Raw genomic sequence first — 16,608 nt, 5'->3', positions numbered from 1 at the left:
GAAATAATAATGTCTCCAGCACTCTACAATGGGGGAGGGTGCACTTTTTGGGGCTGTGTTGATATCGGTATCCGGCCTGTGCTGTATCTTCCCTCTATGCTGGCATTGGGCATTGTAAAACTGACATTGGTAGTCTTGATGAGCATCTTTGAGTTGGCAACAGGAATTTTAATATGTTCCTGATCGCGGGGCGCTCTGAATAGATGCTTATATCTCTGGTGCTGTGATGGAAATAAATGCCTAATTTTAAAAAAGTTATAATTTATTCATTCATGGAATATGGGTGTCGCTGGCATTTATTGCCCAATCCTAATTGCCCTTGAGAAGGTGGTGGTGAGCCAAATGTAGTAAGTAGACTATCTGACTGTTCTATGGGGAACGGTGAGATATTGGGAATGACGATCAGCACCAGTGTGGAATATTTCTCTCATTTCTGTTGTGTTCAGTTTCGATACAAGAGCTGCCTCAAAAAAAAAAACTAGTTGTCACATTTCTGTTTGTGGGAGCTTGCTGCCAAATTTCCTGCATTAGTGATGACGACACTTCAAAAGTACTTCATTGGCTGTAAAGTGCTTTGGGAAGTTCTGAGGTCATGAAAGGCGTCATATAAATGCAGGTCTTTTTATTGGTCCAGCAATGGCTAGTGAGCTCCTGAATATAGTTCTGCTGCTTTGAACATGTTCCTGGTTCGTACACCAGGTGGTGCTCATACTCTGCAATAACCTCCTGAGCCTTTCCTTTTACGAGACATGCCCCTGCAAAACTCTCAGATCACCGCCAGTTCCTCGGGGTGAAGTTCACCTGTTGTGCGCCTCGTGTGAGCACCACTGGGGGGCGCTAACTGAACGCGAATCTGTTTTCGCCGGGGGGAAGGGACGACCGGCTCCCGCGAAATTGCGCAGGAGTTAGTGGAGTTGCGAGCATGATGGAGACCACGTTCCGGCCGTGACTGAAATTGGCCCGCGAGCGGTGTCAGCGCCAGCCTTGCGAGTCATGAGCCGGGCCGACCTCTGCTCGAGGGGCGCAAGTTAAAGGGGAGGTGTCGTGCGCTGCCGTTTTGGCTGACTCGCCATTCGGCCCGTCTTGATGCTCCGCGGTGTGGTCGGTCGGTCCGGGCCGCCATCATGCAGCCCAGCGCGCTCTCGATGCAGGGCTGGGGCCATGGCACCACGCCACCCCGATGGCCCAGTGGCGGCAGAGTTTGCAGAGCCCCTCCCCCATAACGAAAGGTGAGGGGCGTGGAAACGCAGAGAGGCTGAGTAGCGCCCGAGTAGCGTCCTGGACACCGCCCCAACAGGAAATGGAGCAGGCGACATCGGGCGCAGGAAGTCCCTCCCCGACTGGGTTACTGCCCCCAAACAGCGCGCTGGAGAAATTCTTCCCTCCCCCCCCCCCCCCGGTGAAGTTATAGTTGGAACATTCCTTTTTGCGCAGTATTGACTGAATATTTACAATTACCAGCCTAATCTTTCTTCTTCGTTCTCTGCTCGAGTGTCTGGTTAACTCCATCAGTAGCGCTCTTGTCTTCGGTTAAGAGGGTTGTGGGTTGGAGCCCCTCACCAGATCTTGAACCCATAATCTCGGTCGCTCCTGCGCTGCATTGTCGGAGCTGCAGCCTTTCAAGTGAGCTGTTAAACCATCTGCTTGTTCACGTTAAATCCCATGGGACTGTTTGGGAAAAGAGCAAAGTGTCTTGGCCACTATTCCCCTCTCAATCAAAGGCGCCAAAAATCACATTAACATGCATGCATGTCAGTAGTTATTGTGGGAAATTGCTGTCACAAGATGGCTGTGATATTTGTTTATATAACTGTCACTGCATTTGAAAATTACTGTATTCATTGTGTCTGAGATATTTTAACAATACGTTAAGGCACAATAAAATGCAATGAACCAGAAGCTACTGGAAATGCTAGGCAGGTCAGACAGCACCTGTGGAAAGAGAAACCGAGTTAACGTTTCAGGTTGGAACCTTTTCAGTCTGTTGAGTTAGCCGCGATCGGCTGGTGTTGCGGGCAGAGTGTTAGTCGGTTTCGAGAAGAAGTCTCGGCTCCTGGTTGTTACCTAGTGACTCATACTGAAAAGTGCAAGTGTGAAATGGACTTTGAGTGGGAACAGAATTGGGCGCCGTTGAGGTACCTCTGGTGAGGCTTCCTGTCCAGAGTCTGCTGTAAAGACTGGCCTGTCGGCTGGGGGGCCAGAGGGCTTGCAGCATCTCTTCTGGAGAGAAAAGCAAGGGGGTGGTGGGAGCTCAAGGACTGTGATCATCTTCACACCCAGATAATGCCGCCCATCATAGTTTGTGTTTCTTATTGCAGGTTAGCCATCACCCACCGGTCTCGGTCTGCCATGCTGAATCCGAAAACTTCCTCTTTTGGCAAGGTTAGTTTGAGTGGGGGGCTTAATGGGCACTTTGAAACCTTTGTTATAGATGTGTCGCTGTGTGTGTGTGTGTGTGTGTGTGTGTGTGTGTGTGTGTGTGTGTCGCTGTCTGTGTGCGTCTGATCATGTTGTTCAGAGTGGAGATGCATGTAGATTTACGTCCCAAATGCATGCATTGATCAGGACTGCATGACGAGATAGAAAGGCGCACTGATGTCAGTAATCTTCTCGGGAGTCTCCAACCTCGGCTCGTTCTGTCTCGGATCATCAAAAATATGGAACGTTTTGGCTCCTGCAGTCTTCCCATTGCCCCACAAACTGCAGGCTTTAACCCCCAAGTTTGGCATCACACGAGCACTTGAATTACCTGGCCCTGTTTTCAATCTTAGCAGTGTCTGTGCTGGGCTTTTATTGCTTGACACAGAGTTGCCCCAGACGGGAACAGAAACCATTACAGCAAATGCCTTAGAGTGCCACATATATCAAACAACAATAACTCTGTCCAGTGCAGTGACATTACATGGATCATAATTCTATTATTGTGATTTATCGCCTCTGTACCCTGCGGTGCCCGCCGGTCTGTACTGGGCCTTGAACTGTCACCTAGGTTTCTCAATATAAAAAATAAATTAAGTGAGTTGTATTAAAAACATAAAACGCTGGAAATACTCAGCAGATCAGGCAGCATCTGTGGAGAGAGAAACAGAGTTAATGTTTCAGGTCAATGACCCTTCATCAGAACTGGAAAAAGTTAGAGATGGAACAGTTTTTTAAGTACGTTCTTTTTCTCTCTCCCACGGCAGCTGTCTGCCATCTCCGTTTATACCCTATCTAGACTCATCTTTTGTTTCTTAACTTGTCCCCTTACTATCTCCTTTTGCCTTGTACCATCCCTTTTGTCTCTAATCTCTCCTGCCTTCTGCCCTATCAGACCTTCCCCTTACTTCTCTTTCTTCCCCCCCCCCCCCCCACTTTCCTTGCCCCTACACCTGCTTAAAGACCTGTTACATCTCTAACTTCTTCCAGTTCTGATGAAAGGTCATCGACCTGAAACATTAACTCTGTTTCTCTCTCCACAGATGATGCCTGATCTGAGTATTTCCAGTATTTTCTGTTTTTAGTTCCGATTTCCAGCATCCGCAGTGTTTTGCTTTTGTATAAGTGAGTTGTAGCTTGGATCCTGGCAATTGTGGGATAATGAGGGGCTGTGGAATTCCATGTGCAATTGCTCCTCAGTTGTTGCTCTTTCCCCACCCCCCCCAACCAGCAATAGTTAGCCGGTGGTGGGACAACTGCAGGTAGTTTTGCCCACTTCTATATTGAATAGCCTCCACCTCACCTGCTTAGAAAAATGCAGTCGTAGCCCATAAAAGACTAATTTCTCTGGGCCTCCCGCATCACGCTCTGCAAGGATGCAGCCCAGTGAGACTGCAGACTGCTCCATCACTCTGCTGCAATTGCATTTGGTGAAGTGGAGGCGAGGTGGTGTGTGGGGTGGTGGGGGACATTGGGTGGAGGTGCAGCCTCCTTCCCAGCTCTGTTACTTCTATGCAGCTCCTTGATTGAGTTGGGACAAGATGCCCGAATTGTAAGGCAGTTAGACTGGTTAGTGATGCCAAGTTTGGTGATTCAATTCAAACCACTGGTGAAAAGTTGTACGTACATTTAGATAATCGGATGGATGACATTTTTGGGGGGGTGTCTCTCCTCCGTGCTCTCTCTTTAAAATTCATTCATGGGACAACATTTATTGCCCATCCGTAATTACCCTTGAGGTGGTGGTGAGCCTCCTTCTTGAACCGCTGCAGTCCGCGTGGTAAAGGTACTCCCACAGTGCTGTTAGGGAGGGAATTCCAGGATTTTAACCCAGCAACGATGAAGGAACAGCGATATATTTCCAAGTCCGGACGGTGTGTGTCTTGGAGGCGGTGGTGTACCCGTGTGCCTGCAGCCCTTGTCCTTCTAGGTGGTATAGGTAGCGGGTTTGTGAGGTGCTGCCGAAGAAGCCTTGGCGAGTTGCTGCAGAGCATCTTGTAGATGGTACACACTGCAGCCACGGTACGCCGGTGGTGGAGGGAGTGAATGTTTACGGTGGATGGGGTGTCAATCAAGTGGGCTGCTTTGGTGTCAAGCTGCTTGAGTGTTGGAGCTGAACTCATCCAGGCAAGTGGTGAGTATTCCATCACACTCCTGACTTGTGCCTGTGTTTGACTTTGTACATGCTGCATGATCCAACTTCTACATCGTCACAATTATTTTAATGTTGACTTTTTGCCTACATAAGAGTATGGGGAGAGGTGGGTATGGGGCTGGCCAAATGGAATGCAATGGTCTTTTCAGGTCTTGTATCTTCCTATGTTCTACCAGGTGTTTATTGTTGACGACAGTCTCAAAATAATTCCGTCATCTGAAAACCTTAGGGTTGTATCTGAGAGACATCATGGGGTGCTGTATATATTCACGACTTTCTCCTTTTGTGGTTTCAGATGTGAGGTGGAAGAATAAGTTCTGGGGGAAGTCCCTTGAGATTGTGCCTGTTGGAATGGTGAATGTGAGTCTGCCAAAGTAAGTCGCTGATTTTGAAATAGTTTTGATTGTGAATAGGGAGAAACTGTTTCCTGTGGCAGGTCGGTAACCAGAGGATACAGATTTAAGGTGATTGGCAAAAGAACAAGAGACAACATGGGGAAAAATTTTGAACACAGCGAGTTGTGATCTACTGCCTGCAAAGGTGGTGGAAGCAGATTTAATAGTAACTTTCAATAGGGAAGTGGATAAAATATATGCTTTAAAAATTCTTTACAGGGCTATAGGGAAAGAGCAGCAGAGTGGGATTAATTGGCTGGCTCGGGCACGATGGGTTGAACGGCCTCCTGTGCTGTAAAATTCTATGATTTCCAGACACTTGTGCATTCGTTCATGGGTCACGGGAGAGCTGGGCTCAAATGGAAGCAACTCTTTTGTGATGTATTTGTTGTAAATGTGTTTCCTTTCCTATTCCCAGGTTTGGCGATCACTATCAGTGGAATAAGGTCACCTCCTGTATCCACAACATCCTGAGCGGGCAGCGATGGATAGAACATTATGGGGAAGTGACGATCACAAACATAAAGAGCAGTGTCTGCCACTGCAGGTTGACATTTTGTAAGGTGAGTTCGCTCGTGGGGTTCTTGCCCATCTGGCGTTGAGCAGTCCAATTGGTGAGCAGCCCAATTGGTGAGCAGCTGGCTGCAATACTTACAAAAGGTAAGCCGGCTCCATTAAAGTGCCTTGCGTTTTCTTTTCCCCGCATCTCATGGCTTCGAGGCATTTACTAAATAGATGAAGGGGTTTTGTGTCCAATTCTGGGCACCACACTTTAGGAAGGATATCAAGGCCTTCGATAGGGTGCAGAGGAGATTTACTAGAATGGTACCTGGGATCCAGGACTTCAGTGATTTGGAGGGGCAAGAGAAGCTGAGGTTGTTTTCACGAAGGGGAAATTTAATACAGGTGTTTAAAATCTTGAAGGTTTTGATCGTGTAAATAAGGAGAAACTATTTTCACTGGCATGAGTCGGTAACTTGAGGCACCGCTTTATGGTAATTGGCAAAAGAATTGGGGGGAAAGATTAGGAGAATTTTTTTAATGCAGTGATTTGCGATGATCTGGAATGCAGTGCCTGAAAGGGCAGTGGAAGCAGATTCAATATTGACTTTCAAAGGGGATTGGATAAATACTGGAAGGGGAAAAATTTGCAGGACTGCAGGGACAGAGCTGGGGAAATGGGAGTAATTGGATAGTTCTTTCACAGAGCCAGCACAGGCAGGATGGGCTGAATGGCCTCTATGTGCTGTAACATTCTATGATTCTATGGTGGATCCTTTTCTCCTACTTACGGTAATGTCTCCAAAGGGGAGAGAGAAATGTGCCTGAACTGGGTGCCTGGTTTTGATGCCCGCTGTCTGAATGTAGATGATACTTTCAATTAAACCTTGCATCGTGAGGGAGCAGCATTAAAACCAAAAGCTGTGCCTTCCAAACACTGCTCTCCCCTGTTTAGCTTTTACCTCCTGCCTCTGCTCTGTCTGATCAGTACAAACTGGAACAAGGGGGTACAGGCTCCAGCTCCAAAGAAGTAAGATGAGCAGTTTAGATTAAACACAGAGGATGCCAAATGTGTGGAACAGACTGTTCGGTGAGGTAAGTGGTTAGTGTCAGCAAAAGTACACGAGGGAGCTGGACCGTGTAGTTACCAAAAGAAACAAATGAGGGGGGGGGAGATGGGGGGAGATGCAGGACGTAGAAGAGGTGGTGTGTGGGGCTGGCCAAATGATGTCCCTATGTTCTACCAGGTGTTTATTGTTGACCGGCTCGATGTAAAAGCTGCAGAATGTTTGAATGTCACTCTGTTTTGCCAATGGTGCTTTTCTGTTTTCCAGACCAAATACTGGAGTTCGAACGTGAATGAGGTTCAAGGTTCAGTGATGGATCAGAGTGGGAGGGTTGTCCATCAGCTGTTTGGCAAATGGCACGAGGGGCTTTACTGTGGCGGGCCACAATCGGCTAAATGCGTTTGGAAACCAAGTAAGACCAGCGACATTGTCTCCCACACTGGGTTCTTTCACATTTAGCAACGTGTGCAACACACCCACTGCAGCCTCTGCTCTTCATTCTCGACAATGGGCTGGAGAGAGTTCCCTGATGAAAGAAAGAAGGTCTTGCATTTATATAGCACTTTTCACAAACTCAGGGCTAATGAAGTACTTTTGAAGTGTCGTCACTGCACTTGTCCAATAGACTTGAGGTTCTTGCAACCCTTGAGGTCAAGTGTGCAGACTGTGGGGTGGACGAGCAGACTGACCAAGGCACCATGGTGCAGAAAGCCATTCAAGTGGGCGGAGTAAAGAGGCAGGTGGTTGTAGCAAGGGACAGTATAGTTAGGGGGATAGATAGGGTTCTCTGCAGCCGAGAGCGTGCGTCCCAAAGGCTGTGTTGCCTACCTGGTGCCAGGGTAAAGGACATCTCCTCCGGACTGGAGAAGAACTTGGAGTGGGAGGGGGAAGATCCAGTTGTTGTGGTACACGTAGGTACCAACGACATAGGTAGGACTAAGAAAGAGATTCTGTTGAGAGTTTGAACAGCTAGGGACTAAATTACATAAAGGTAATCTCTGCATTATTACCTGAGCCATGAGCAAATTGGTATAGGGTCAATAGAATCAGGGAGATGAATGCGTGGCTCAGAGGCTGGTGTGGGAGAAGTGGGTTTTGATTCGTGGGGCACTGGCACCAATACTCGGGAAAGAGAGAGATGTTCCGTGGTGACGGACTACACCTGAACTATGCTGGGCCCAGAGTTCTAGCGAACCGACTAACTAGGGAGGTAGATAGGGCTTTAAACTAAATAAGTGGGCCGGGGGGCGGGGGGGGGGGGCGGGGGGCGGGGCGGGCGGGGGGGGGCGGGGCGGGCGGGGGGGGCGGGGGGCGGGGCGGGGCGCGGGGGCGGGGGGGGGGGCGGTCGCAGTATACAGCAATCTAGAATGCTAAAGAGAAAAGAAAAGGAAGCAATGCAGGAAAGTGATTGTGGTAAGGATAACCAGGTTATGTCCGGAAGGGACAGAGCATACAAACAAAAGAGGGCACTAACAAATAGGGTCCAGGTAAGACAAATAGGGCTATAGTACAAAATAATGTTAAGATGTCTAACAGTGTTCAAAAGGCAAATTTGAAAGGGTTGTATCTGAATGCACGAAGCATCTGTAATAAGATAGACGAGTTAACAACGCAAATAGATGTAAACGGATACTATATAGTTGCAATTACAGAGACATGGTTGCAGGGTGACCAGGGTTGGGAACTGAATATCCAAGGGTATTCGATATTTAGGAAGGACACGCAAAAAGAAAGAGGGGGGTGGTATGGCGTTGTTAGTAAAGGATGAAATCGGAGCAATAGTGAGAGAGGATATTGGCTCAGAAAATCAAGGTGTAGAATTCGTCTGGGTGGAGCTAAGGAGCACCAAGGGACAGGAAACATTGGTGGGAGTTGTCTATAGGCCTCCAAGCAGTTGTGATAGTGTAGGGTACGGCATCAAACAGGAAATTAGAGATACCTGTAGCAAGGGTACGACAGTAATCGTAGGTGACTTTAATCCTAATATAGACTGGCCAAACCAAATTAGTAATAATACTGTGGCAGATGAATTCCTGGAGTGTGTACGAGATGGTTTTTTAGACCAGTATGTTGAGGAGCCTACTAGGGAACAAGCTATCCTAGATTGGGTATTGTGTAACGAGAAAGGGTTAATTAACAGTCGTCTTGTGCGAGGTCCTTTAGGGAAGAGTGACCATAACATGATTGAATTCTTTATTAAGATGGAAAGTGAAGTTGTCCAATCCGAAACTAGGGTCCTAAATCTAAACAAAAAAACTATGAAGGTATGAGGAATGAATTGGCTATGATATATTGGGAAGATTCATTAAAAGGCATGACGGTGGATAGGCAATGGCTAACATTTAGGGAACGAATGCATGAATTGCAACAGTTGTACATTCCTTTCTGGCATTAAAAATATAAAAGGAAAAGTGGCCCAACCATGGCTAACAAAAGAAATTAAGGATCGTGTTAGATCCAAAGAGGAGTCATACAAAGTTGCCAGAAAAAGTAGCAATCCTGAGGATTGGGAGCAGTTTAGAATTCAACAAAAAAGGACCAAGAGATTGATTAAGAGGGGAAAAATAGAGTATGAGAGTAAACTTGCAAGGAACATAAAAACTGACTGCAAAAGTTTCTACAAATACGTAAAAAGGAAAAGATTAGTGAAGACAAATGTAGGTCCTTTACAGACAGAAATGGGAGAATTTGTAATGGGAAACAAGGAAATGGCAGAGCAAATAAATAAATACTTCGGTTCTGTCTTCATGGAAGAGGACACAAATAACGTCCCAGAAATGCTTGGGAACCAAGGGTCTAGTGAGCAAGAGGAATTAAAGGAATTAATGCTGGAGAAACTAGTGGAACTGAAGGCCTATAAATCCCCAGGGCCTGATGATCTGCATCCCAGAGTACTAAAAGAGGTAGCCATGGAAATAGTAGTGGTTGTCATCTTCCCAAATTCTGTCGATTATGGAACAGTTCCTGCAGATTGGAGGGTGGCAAATGTAACCCCACTATTTAAAAAGGAGGGAGAGAGAAAACAGGGAACTACAGACCAGTTAGCCTGACATCAGTAGTAGGGAAAATGCTAATCTATTATAAAGGATGTGATAACAGCACACTTAGATAATATCAACGGGATTAAACAAAGTCAACATGGATTTATGAAAGGAAAATCATGTTTGACAAACCTACTGGAGCTTTTTGAGGATGTAACTGATAGAATAGATAAGGGAGAACCAGTGGATGTCGTGTGTTTGGATTTTCAGAAGGCATTTGATAAAGTCCCACATAGAGGTTAGTGCGCAAAATTAAAGCACGTAGGATTGGGGGTGATGTATTGGCATGGATTTAAAATTGGTTAACTGACAGGAAACAGAGTAGGAATAAATGGGTCATTTTTGGGGTGGTGGGCAGTGACTAGTGGGGTACCACAGGGATCAGTGCTGGGGCCCCAGCTAGTCACAATATATATAAATGATTTGGATGAGGGAATCAAATGTAATATTTCCAAGTTTGCTGACGGCACAAAACTAGGTGGGATTGTGAGCTATGAGGAGGATGCAAAGATGCTGGAAGGCGATTTAGATAGGTTGAGTGAGTGGGCAAACACATGGCAGATGCAGTATAATGTGGATAAATGTGAAGTTATCCACTTTGGTAGGAAAAACATAAGGACAAAGTATTATTTAAATGGTGATGGCTTGGTTAGTGTCGATGTACAGAGGGACCTGGGTGTCATTGTACACCAGTCATTGAAAGCAAACATGCCGGTGCAGCAAGCAGTTAGGGGTAAATGGTATGTTGGCCTTCATTGCAAGAGGATTTGAGTACAGGAGCAAGGATGTCTTACTACAGTTATACAGGGCCTTGGTGAGACCACACCTGGAGTATTGTGTGCAGTTTTGGTCTCCTTACCTAAGAAAGGATATACTTGCCATAGAGTATTCACCAGACTGATTCCTGGGATGGCAGGACTGTCGTATGAGCAGAGATTGGGTCGACTAGGCCTGTATTAACGAGTTTAGAAGAATGAGAGGGGATCTCATTGAAACGTATAAAATTCTGACGGGGTTGGATAGACTGGATGCTGGGAGGATGTTCCCCCGGGGCTGGGAAGTTTAGAACACATGCGTGCCCACTTTAGTGCCTGTGCAGAGGTCCCGGCACTGTTTTCAGCGCAGGGACCTGGCTCCGCCCCCCCACAGCTCTTGCTGCGCTGCGCCGAGGGCCAGAGGACCTGCAGGGAGGTGGAGAATACGGAGGGTTTTTTTTAGGCGGACTTTGTGGCGTGAAAAACGGACGTCCAGGTCGGGACTGCGCCGTTCTAGGCGCGTGTGGAAACTTGGGCCCTAAATCTCTCCGCCTCTCCTCCTTTTAAGGTGTTCCTTAAAACCTTCCTCTTTGACCAAGCTTTTGTTCACCTGTCCCAACATCTCCTTTTGTGCTTTAGTATCAAATTTAGTTTGATAACGCTCCTGTGAAGCTCTTTGGGATGCTTTACTACATTATATGCAAGTTGTTGATGCTTGGCAATTTGGTATTTGGCTTGCAGTCGACTACAATACGCACACTTTGGACAACACCTGACAACACTAATGCAAGATAATAGCTGCTTAAGGTGATTAACAGACCTTTTACTAATTTAAAAGTTATTACTGAATAATTAACTGAACCCAAACTGGCTGGTTGGTCTGCAACCTCTCTCCCTTCTGTTTTCTCAACTTGCCGAAATTGTTTTGCACGTTAAATCTTCAATACATGGGGGCCAGCTGATTGTTGATTTAAAAAAAACACTTGCCCAAGGCATCGCGCTGTTCAAGGTTAAATGTGAAATGAAAATGCTGTTTGTCCAACTTTAACTAGTTCTAAAGCACAAGAGCCTGTTGAACTGCATTCCTGCTGTAATCGGGCACTTCGCTGAATAATTGAATGGGCCAGAGTAAATGTTCGGTTTACCGAGATGCTGATGCTGACTCGATGAAAATCCGCAAGTATTCAGGATCCATTTTAAGAGCTGCTTTTACGTTGGCTTTGTCCTTTATGTGCCAGATATAGCTTCCAGGATTCGCTAAGACTGGACACAGGAGAAGACCCATTCAAAGAAATGGGTCTTACTGGTTGCTCAGCTTTGGGGATATTGGCAGCTCTCTGGGAACTACAGGACAATGCTTGCGTCTGCACTTATTCCGAGACCAAACTCCAAGCCATCGTCAACATCTTCACTGAGGAGTATGAAAACATGGGCCTTACACTAAACATTCGTAATACAAAGGTCCTCCATCAACATGACCCCACCACACAACATTGCCCCCGGTCATCAAAATCCATGGCGCGGCCTTGGATAACGTGGACCATTTTCCATACCTCGGGCGCCTACTATCAGCAAGGGCAGACATCAATGATGAGGTCCAATACCGCCTCCAGTGCGCCAGCGCAGCCTTCGGTCACCTGAGGAAGAGAGTCTTTGAAGACCAGGGCCTCAAATCTGGCACCAAGCTTATGGCAATAATGATCCTCGCCCTCCTATATGGCTGAGATGTGGACTGTGTACAGTAGACACCTCAATGCCACCAGCACTGCCTCCGCAACATCCTGTAAATTCCCAGGGAAGATAGACGCACCAACGTCCGTGTTCTCGCTCAGGCCAGCATCGAAGCACTGACCACACTTGACCAACTCCATTGGGCGGGACACATCGTCCGCATACCCGACACAAGACTCCCAAAGCAAGCACTCCACGCGGAGCTTTGACACAGCAGGCAAGCCCCAGGTGGGCAGAGGAAACTCTTCAAGGACACCCTTAAAGCCTCGTTGGCAAAGTGCAACGTCCCCACCAGCACCTGGGAATCCCTGGCTCACGACCGCCCAAAGTGCAGGAACTCAACTCAACTCGGCAGAGCACCTCAAGTCCCATCGCCAAGAGCATGCAGAAACCAAGCGTAGACAGCGGAAGGACTTGCGGCAAATCAGACTCCCCACCCACCCCTTCCTTCAATCACAGTCTGCCCCACCTGTGGCAGAGACTGTAATTCCCACATTGGACTGTACAGTCACCTGAGAACTCGCTGAGTGGCAACAAGTCTTCCTCGACTCTGAGGGACTGCCTATGATGATGCGCACTCTTGCCTGAGAGTCAGAAGGTTATGGGCTCAAGTCCCACTGCAGAGACTTGAGCACACAAAAAATCTCGGCTGACACTCGGGTGCAGTGCTGAGGTGCCGTCTTTCAGATGAGATGTTAAACCGAGGCCTCATCTGTCCTCTGAGGTCAATGAAAAAGATTCAGGGATCAATATTGGACAGGACACTGAGGTTATCACCCCTGCTCTTCGAGTGTCCCCAGTGTCCTGTCCAATATTGAACCTTGAATCAGCATCACTAAAACAGATTCTTTGGTCATTATCACATTGGTGTTTGTGGGAGCTTGCTGTGTGCAAATTGACTGCCCCGTTTCATATACTACAACAGTGACTACACTCCAAATGTACATCATTGACTGAAAAGCGCTTTGGGATGTTCTGCAATCATTAAAGGCGCTATATAAATGCAAGTCTTTTCTCAAGAGGGTAAAGATACATATCTACTTATCTGTGGCTCTGCAAGTTTGTCCAGTTGAAGGCTGAGACAAGCACACCAGGAGGTCCCGGGTTCAATTACTGGTCTGTGCCGCATTAACCGATCTCAACCGGGGACGGTGGGGGCAGAGAGGGGGTGTGGAGTGCGGTGGCCTGTATGGGCGTGATGCATGACCTTGGCACCTCTGGGTTAGCGAGAGGAAAATCGGCTCATGTTTTTGCTCCTGATCACTATTGGGTAGTAAAACAACCCCATGCACTTCACAGGAACATTGTCAAACCTGAGCCACATATTGGGGAAAGTGACCAAAAGCTCGGTCAAAGAGGTAGGTTTTAAGGAATGTCTTGAATGAGGAGAGAGAGAGAGGTGGAGAGTTTTAGGGAGGGAATTCCAGAGCTTGAAGTCTAGGCTGCTGAAGGCACGGCTGCCAATTATGGAGCGATTAAAGAAAAGAATAACAAATTCTGGACATTGCATTCTGTCAAACGGTCCACATCCAAACATTAACCTGTCTTTTCTCATGCTGACTAATCCCCTGTGCTGTGTATTTCCAGCATTTTCTGTTTTGCATCAGATATTGCTTCCTGTGTGGAATTTAAAAAATGAAACACCCCTGCTTCATTCGTTTGAATGAGTTCCAACTTGTCTGAATGTTCTTTTATTTTCTAGAATATGGGTGCCAAGTGTCTGATTATCAACAAGCGTACAATATTTTACCCTGGTGATTCTTGTACAGTTCTGTTTTTTTATTTTTGTTTCTGTCTTTCAGATTCTGTACCTAAAGACCATGAAAGTTACTATGGTTTCACCACATTTGCACGAGAACTTAATGAGCTGACCCCTGACCTCAGAAGCGTTCTCCCCTTGACTGACACACGGCTGCGGCCTGACCAAAGGTAGGCCGAGGTGGCTGGCTTTGCTTCCAGTTACTTCTCAGAACGTCACTTCAAACTCAATCCCGTTCAAATCTTGGTTCGGTCATAAAATACTCAACTGAGTTATGTTGTGATTCTCCAAGGATGTTTTAGTAGCTTGTATCGTGGGATAAAATCTAATCCTAGAAATTTCAGCTCTCGTGATGTTGCTGTACAAACTTTTGATGGTTTTTGTATGTGATTATTTCCTCTGCTATTTTAATGGAGGATTTTAATCCATATAAAATAAGATTAATGCCTCAGTAATTTCACGTGTTAACATCGTGCGCAGCGCAATTTCTGGGCCCTGGCTAAACGGGTTCCAAATAGCAGGTGGACCTGGGGACTGGTGGTAACACTAGGAGAATCCTCTGCACCCGACTGTTGAGTGCTGGCACCATCTGGGCCATCAGTGGCAATCCCAGTGTAGCAGACTCGCTTAGTGACCATCAGGAAGACCTGGAAACAACCAGCTTGCATTCCTTTGCCTGGGGTATTTCTGGGTTTATGTGCAAGACAACAATTTGGGGATTTTTATTTCTCCCATCAATTTCTGTTGTCCATTACTGAAGATCTTGTGTAACTTTAAATATAGTTTGCTGAACCTCACCATGTGGTGGTTTCCATTCATTTGCCTGCCCACTTTAAATAAATGAGAGTCATTTCTTCTTCCGGTTAAAAGATTCTGGGGTAGAAATTGCCCCCACCCCGTTTTGAAGGTTTTTACCGCTACTGCCGTTCAGGTTGACTCTTGCGCAACATTCGGCTCTTTGGTTTTTTTTGATCCGGAAGTCGGTGTAACTGGGGCCGGTGACTACACCTGAGGGGCAAAGACGCGGCGGTGACAGCAACTGAGGGGAGCCACTGCCACGATTTTAAAACTCTGGGCCACCAGGGAGGGTTTCGGTCGATACCCAAGACCGGGTGCAGGCTGCCTGTTCGTGGCCCGGCCGAACCCGGGGGCATGTTTGTCTGCCCAACCAAAACAAAAATGGTGGCAGCCTTTAAGGGACACTGCACCGCCACTGCAGAAGGCCACAGCCTCACTGGACCACCGGTAAAAAGCTTGTTTTGGCCACGCCGGGCAGACCGAAGATTTTCAGCGGGGAATGTCGCCATCGGGGGTTAGATCGGCGGTGCACACGGTGATAACATACGGCGGATCGGCAGCAGCGGATCGGGACACCACCAGGAAAACTCGGGAGGGCAAGTGGGCTAGCAGCGGCCGTTCCACCAGAGGTCAGCACCACTCCACTCCGCAGCATGGCCACCGATTTGAGGAGGTAACAGGCCTTAAGGAGAGGGGCAATTTCGGCCCTTAAATATCTACCCCACGGAATCTCACCAAACACAACGTAACGTTCTTTTCAGTCACATGATTGATATTATGCTCAATTGATGATGGGCAAGTTTTTTGTTCGAACACTGATTTGAGCTTTTGAGAGACAAGTCCCCTGCACCTTTGGGACGGGCAGGAATTGGACAGCTAGGCCAGCTGGCCGTGGGGTTCCAGATAGAATGACACAGCACAGAAAGAGGCCATTCGGCCCATCATGCCTCTGCTGGCTCTTTGAAATAGCTATCTACTTCAAATATTTATCCAATTCCCTTTTGAATCTGCTTCCACCATCCTGTCAGGTAGTGCATTCCAGATCATCATAACCCTTCGCATTAAAAACATTCTCCTTATTTACTCCCGTTGCCTTTTTGCCAATTACCTTAAATCTGTGCGTCCTCTGGTTATCGTATGAATGATTAAAAACAAATATCTATGCATATATATATTATAATTTCCGCAGGTACCTGGAGGAGGGGAACACTGAGGCAGCGGAAGTTCATAAACAAAGGATCGAGCAGCTACAGAGAGACAGGAGGAGGATCATGGAGGAAAACAACATGGTCTACCTGTCACGCTTCTTTACGTAAGTAATGAGCAGGTACTGAGATGGGCCGTTCCCGCGGATACGGAGATCGGCCATTCCAGGCAGTGGTCGCTCTGTTACGCAACTCCGCTAACAAACTGCCGATGCTGCTTTGTGACATCAGCACTGCGAGGGAGACTGTAACTGGGGGGGGAGGCGAGGGAGGCGCTGGGGGGGAGGCGAGGGGGGGTGGGGAGGCGAGGGAGGGCGGGGGGTGGGGAGGCAAAGGAGGGCGTGGGGTGGGGAGGCGAGTGAGGGCGGGGAGGCGAGGGAGACTAACTGGGTGGGAGGGGAGGCGAGGGAGACTGTAACTGGGAGGGTGGGGGGAGGGGCGATGGTGGGGGGATGGGGGTGGAGTGGAGAATCAGTCCTCCAGCATCACCACCTGCTTGGTTTTGGACGCGACCGTTTGATTTTTTGCGTGAGGTTTCCAGAAACTTCTGACCTTTTAATCTGAACGACAAAAGTCACGTTTTTATAAAGTCAGTTTTGCTCCTTGGGGGTCTCCCGTGGTTTTCAATGAATTTTCAAGCAGCAGCCAAGAAAGTATCCGAACTGAATCGCTCTCTGCACATCTTTTATATCCACCTGAGAGGGCAGGCGGGGGCCTCAGTTCAATGTCTCATCTGAAAGACGGCACCTCTGACAGTGCAGCACTCCCTCAGTACTGCACTGG

General features: G+C 47.5%; 1 protein-coding gene across 4 annotated transcripts in view; it reads left to right on the top strand.

Moving 5' to 3' along the window:
* Positions 1 to 16,608, top strand: part of LOC139233761 (oxysterol-binding protein-related protein 6-like) — a 105,680-nt gene that overhangs the window by 80,717 nt on the left and 8,355 nt on the right. For all 4 annotated transcript variants that reach the window (XM_070864242.1, XM_070864239.1, XM_070864240.1 and 1 more), the window contains 6 exons: positions 2,319 to 2,382; positions 4,869 to 4,947; positions 5,387 to 5,531; positions 6,804 to 6,948; positions 13,866 to 13,992; positions 15,810 to 15,932. In XM_070864242.1, the coding sequence (XP_070720343.1) occupies positions 2,319 to 2,382; positions 4,869 to 4,947; positions 5,387 to 5,531; positions 6,804 to 6,948; positions 13,866 to 13,992; positions 15,810 to 15,932 (683 nt within the window). The remainder of the gene's footprint in view (positions 1 to 2,318; positions 2,383 to 4,868; positions 4,948 to 5,386; positions 5,532 to 6,803; positions 6,949 to 13,865; positions 13,993 to 15,809; positions 15,933 to 16,608) is intronic.

This window comes from Pristiophorus japonicus, chromosome 21 (assembly GCF_044704955.1).
Source record: "Pristiophorus japonicus isolate sPriJap1 chromosome 21, sPriJap1.hap1, whole genome shotgun sequence".
In the NCBI taxonomy this organism is placed as follows: Eukaryota; Metazoa; Chordata; class Chondrichthyes; family Pristiophoridae; genus Pristiophorus; species Pristiophorus japonicus.
This window is presented reverse-complemented; position numbering and strand designations above follow the sequence as displayed.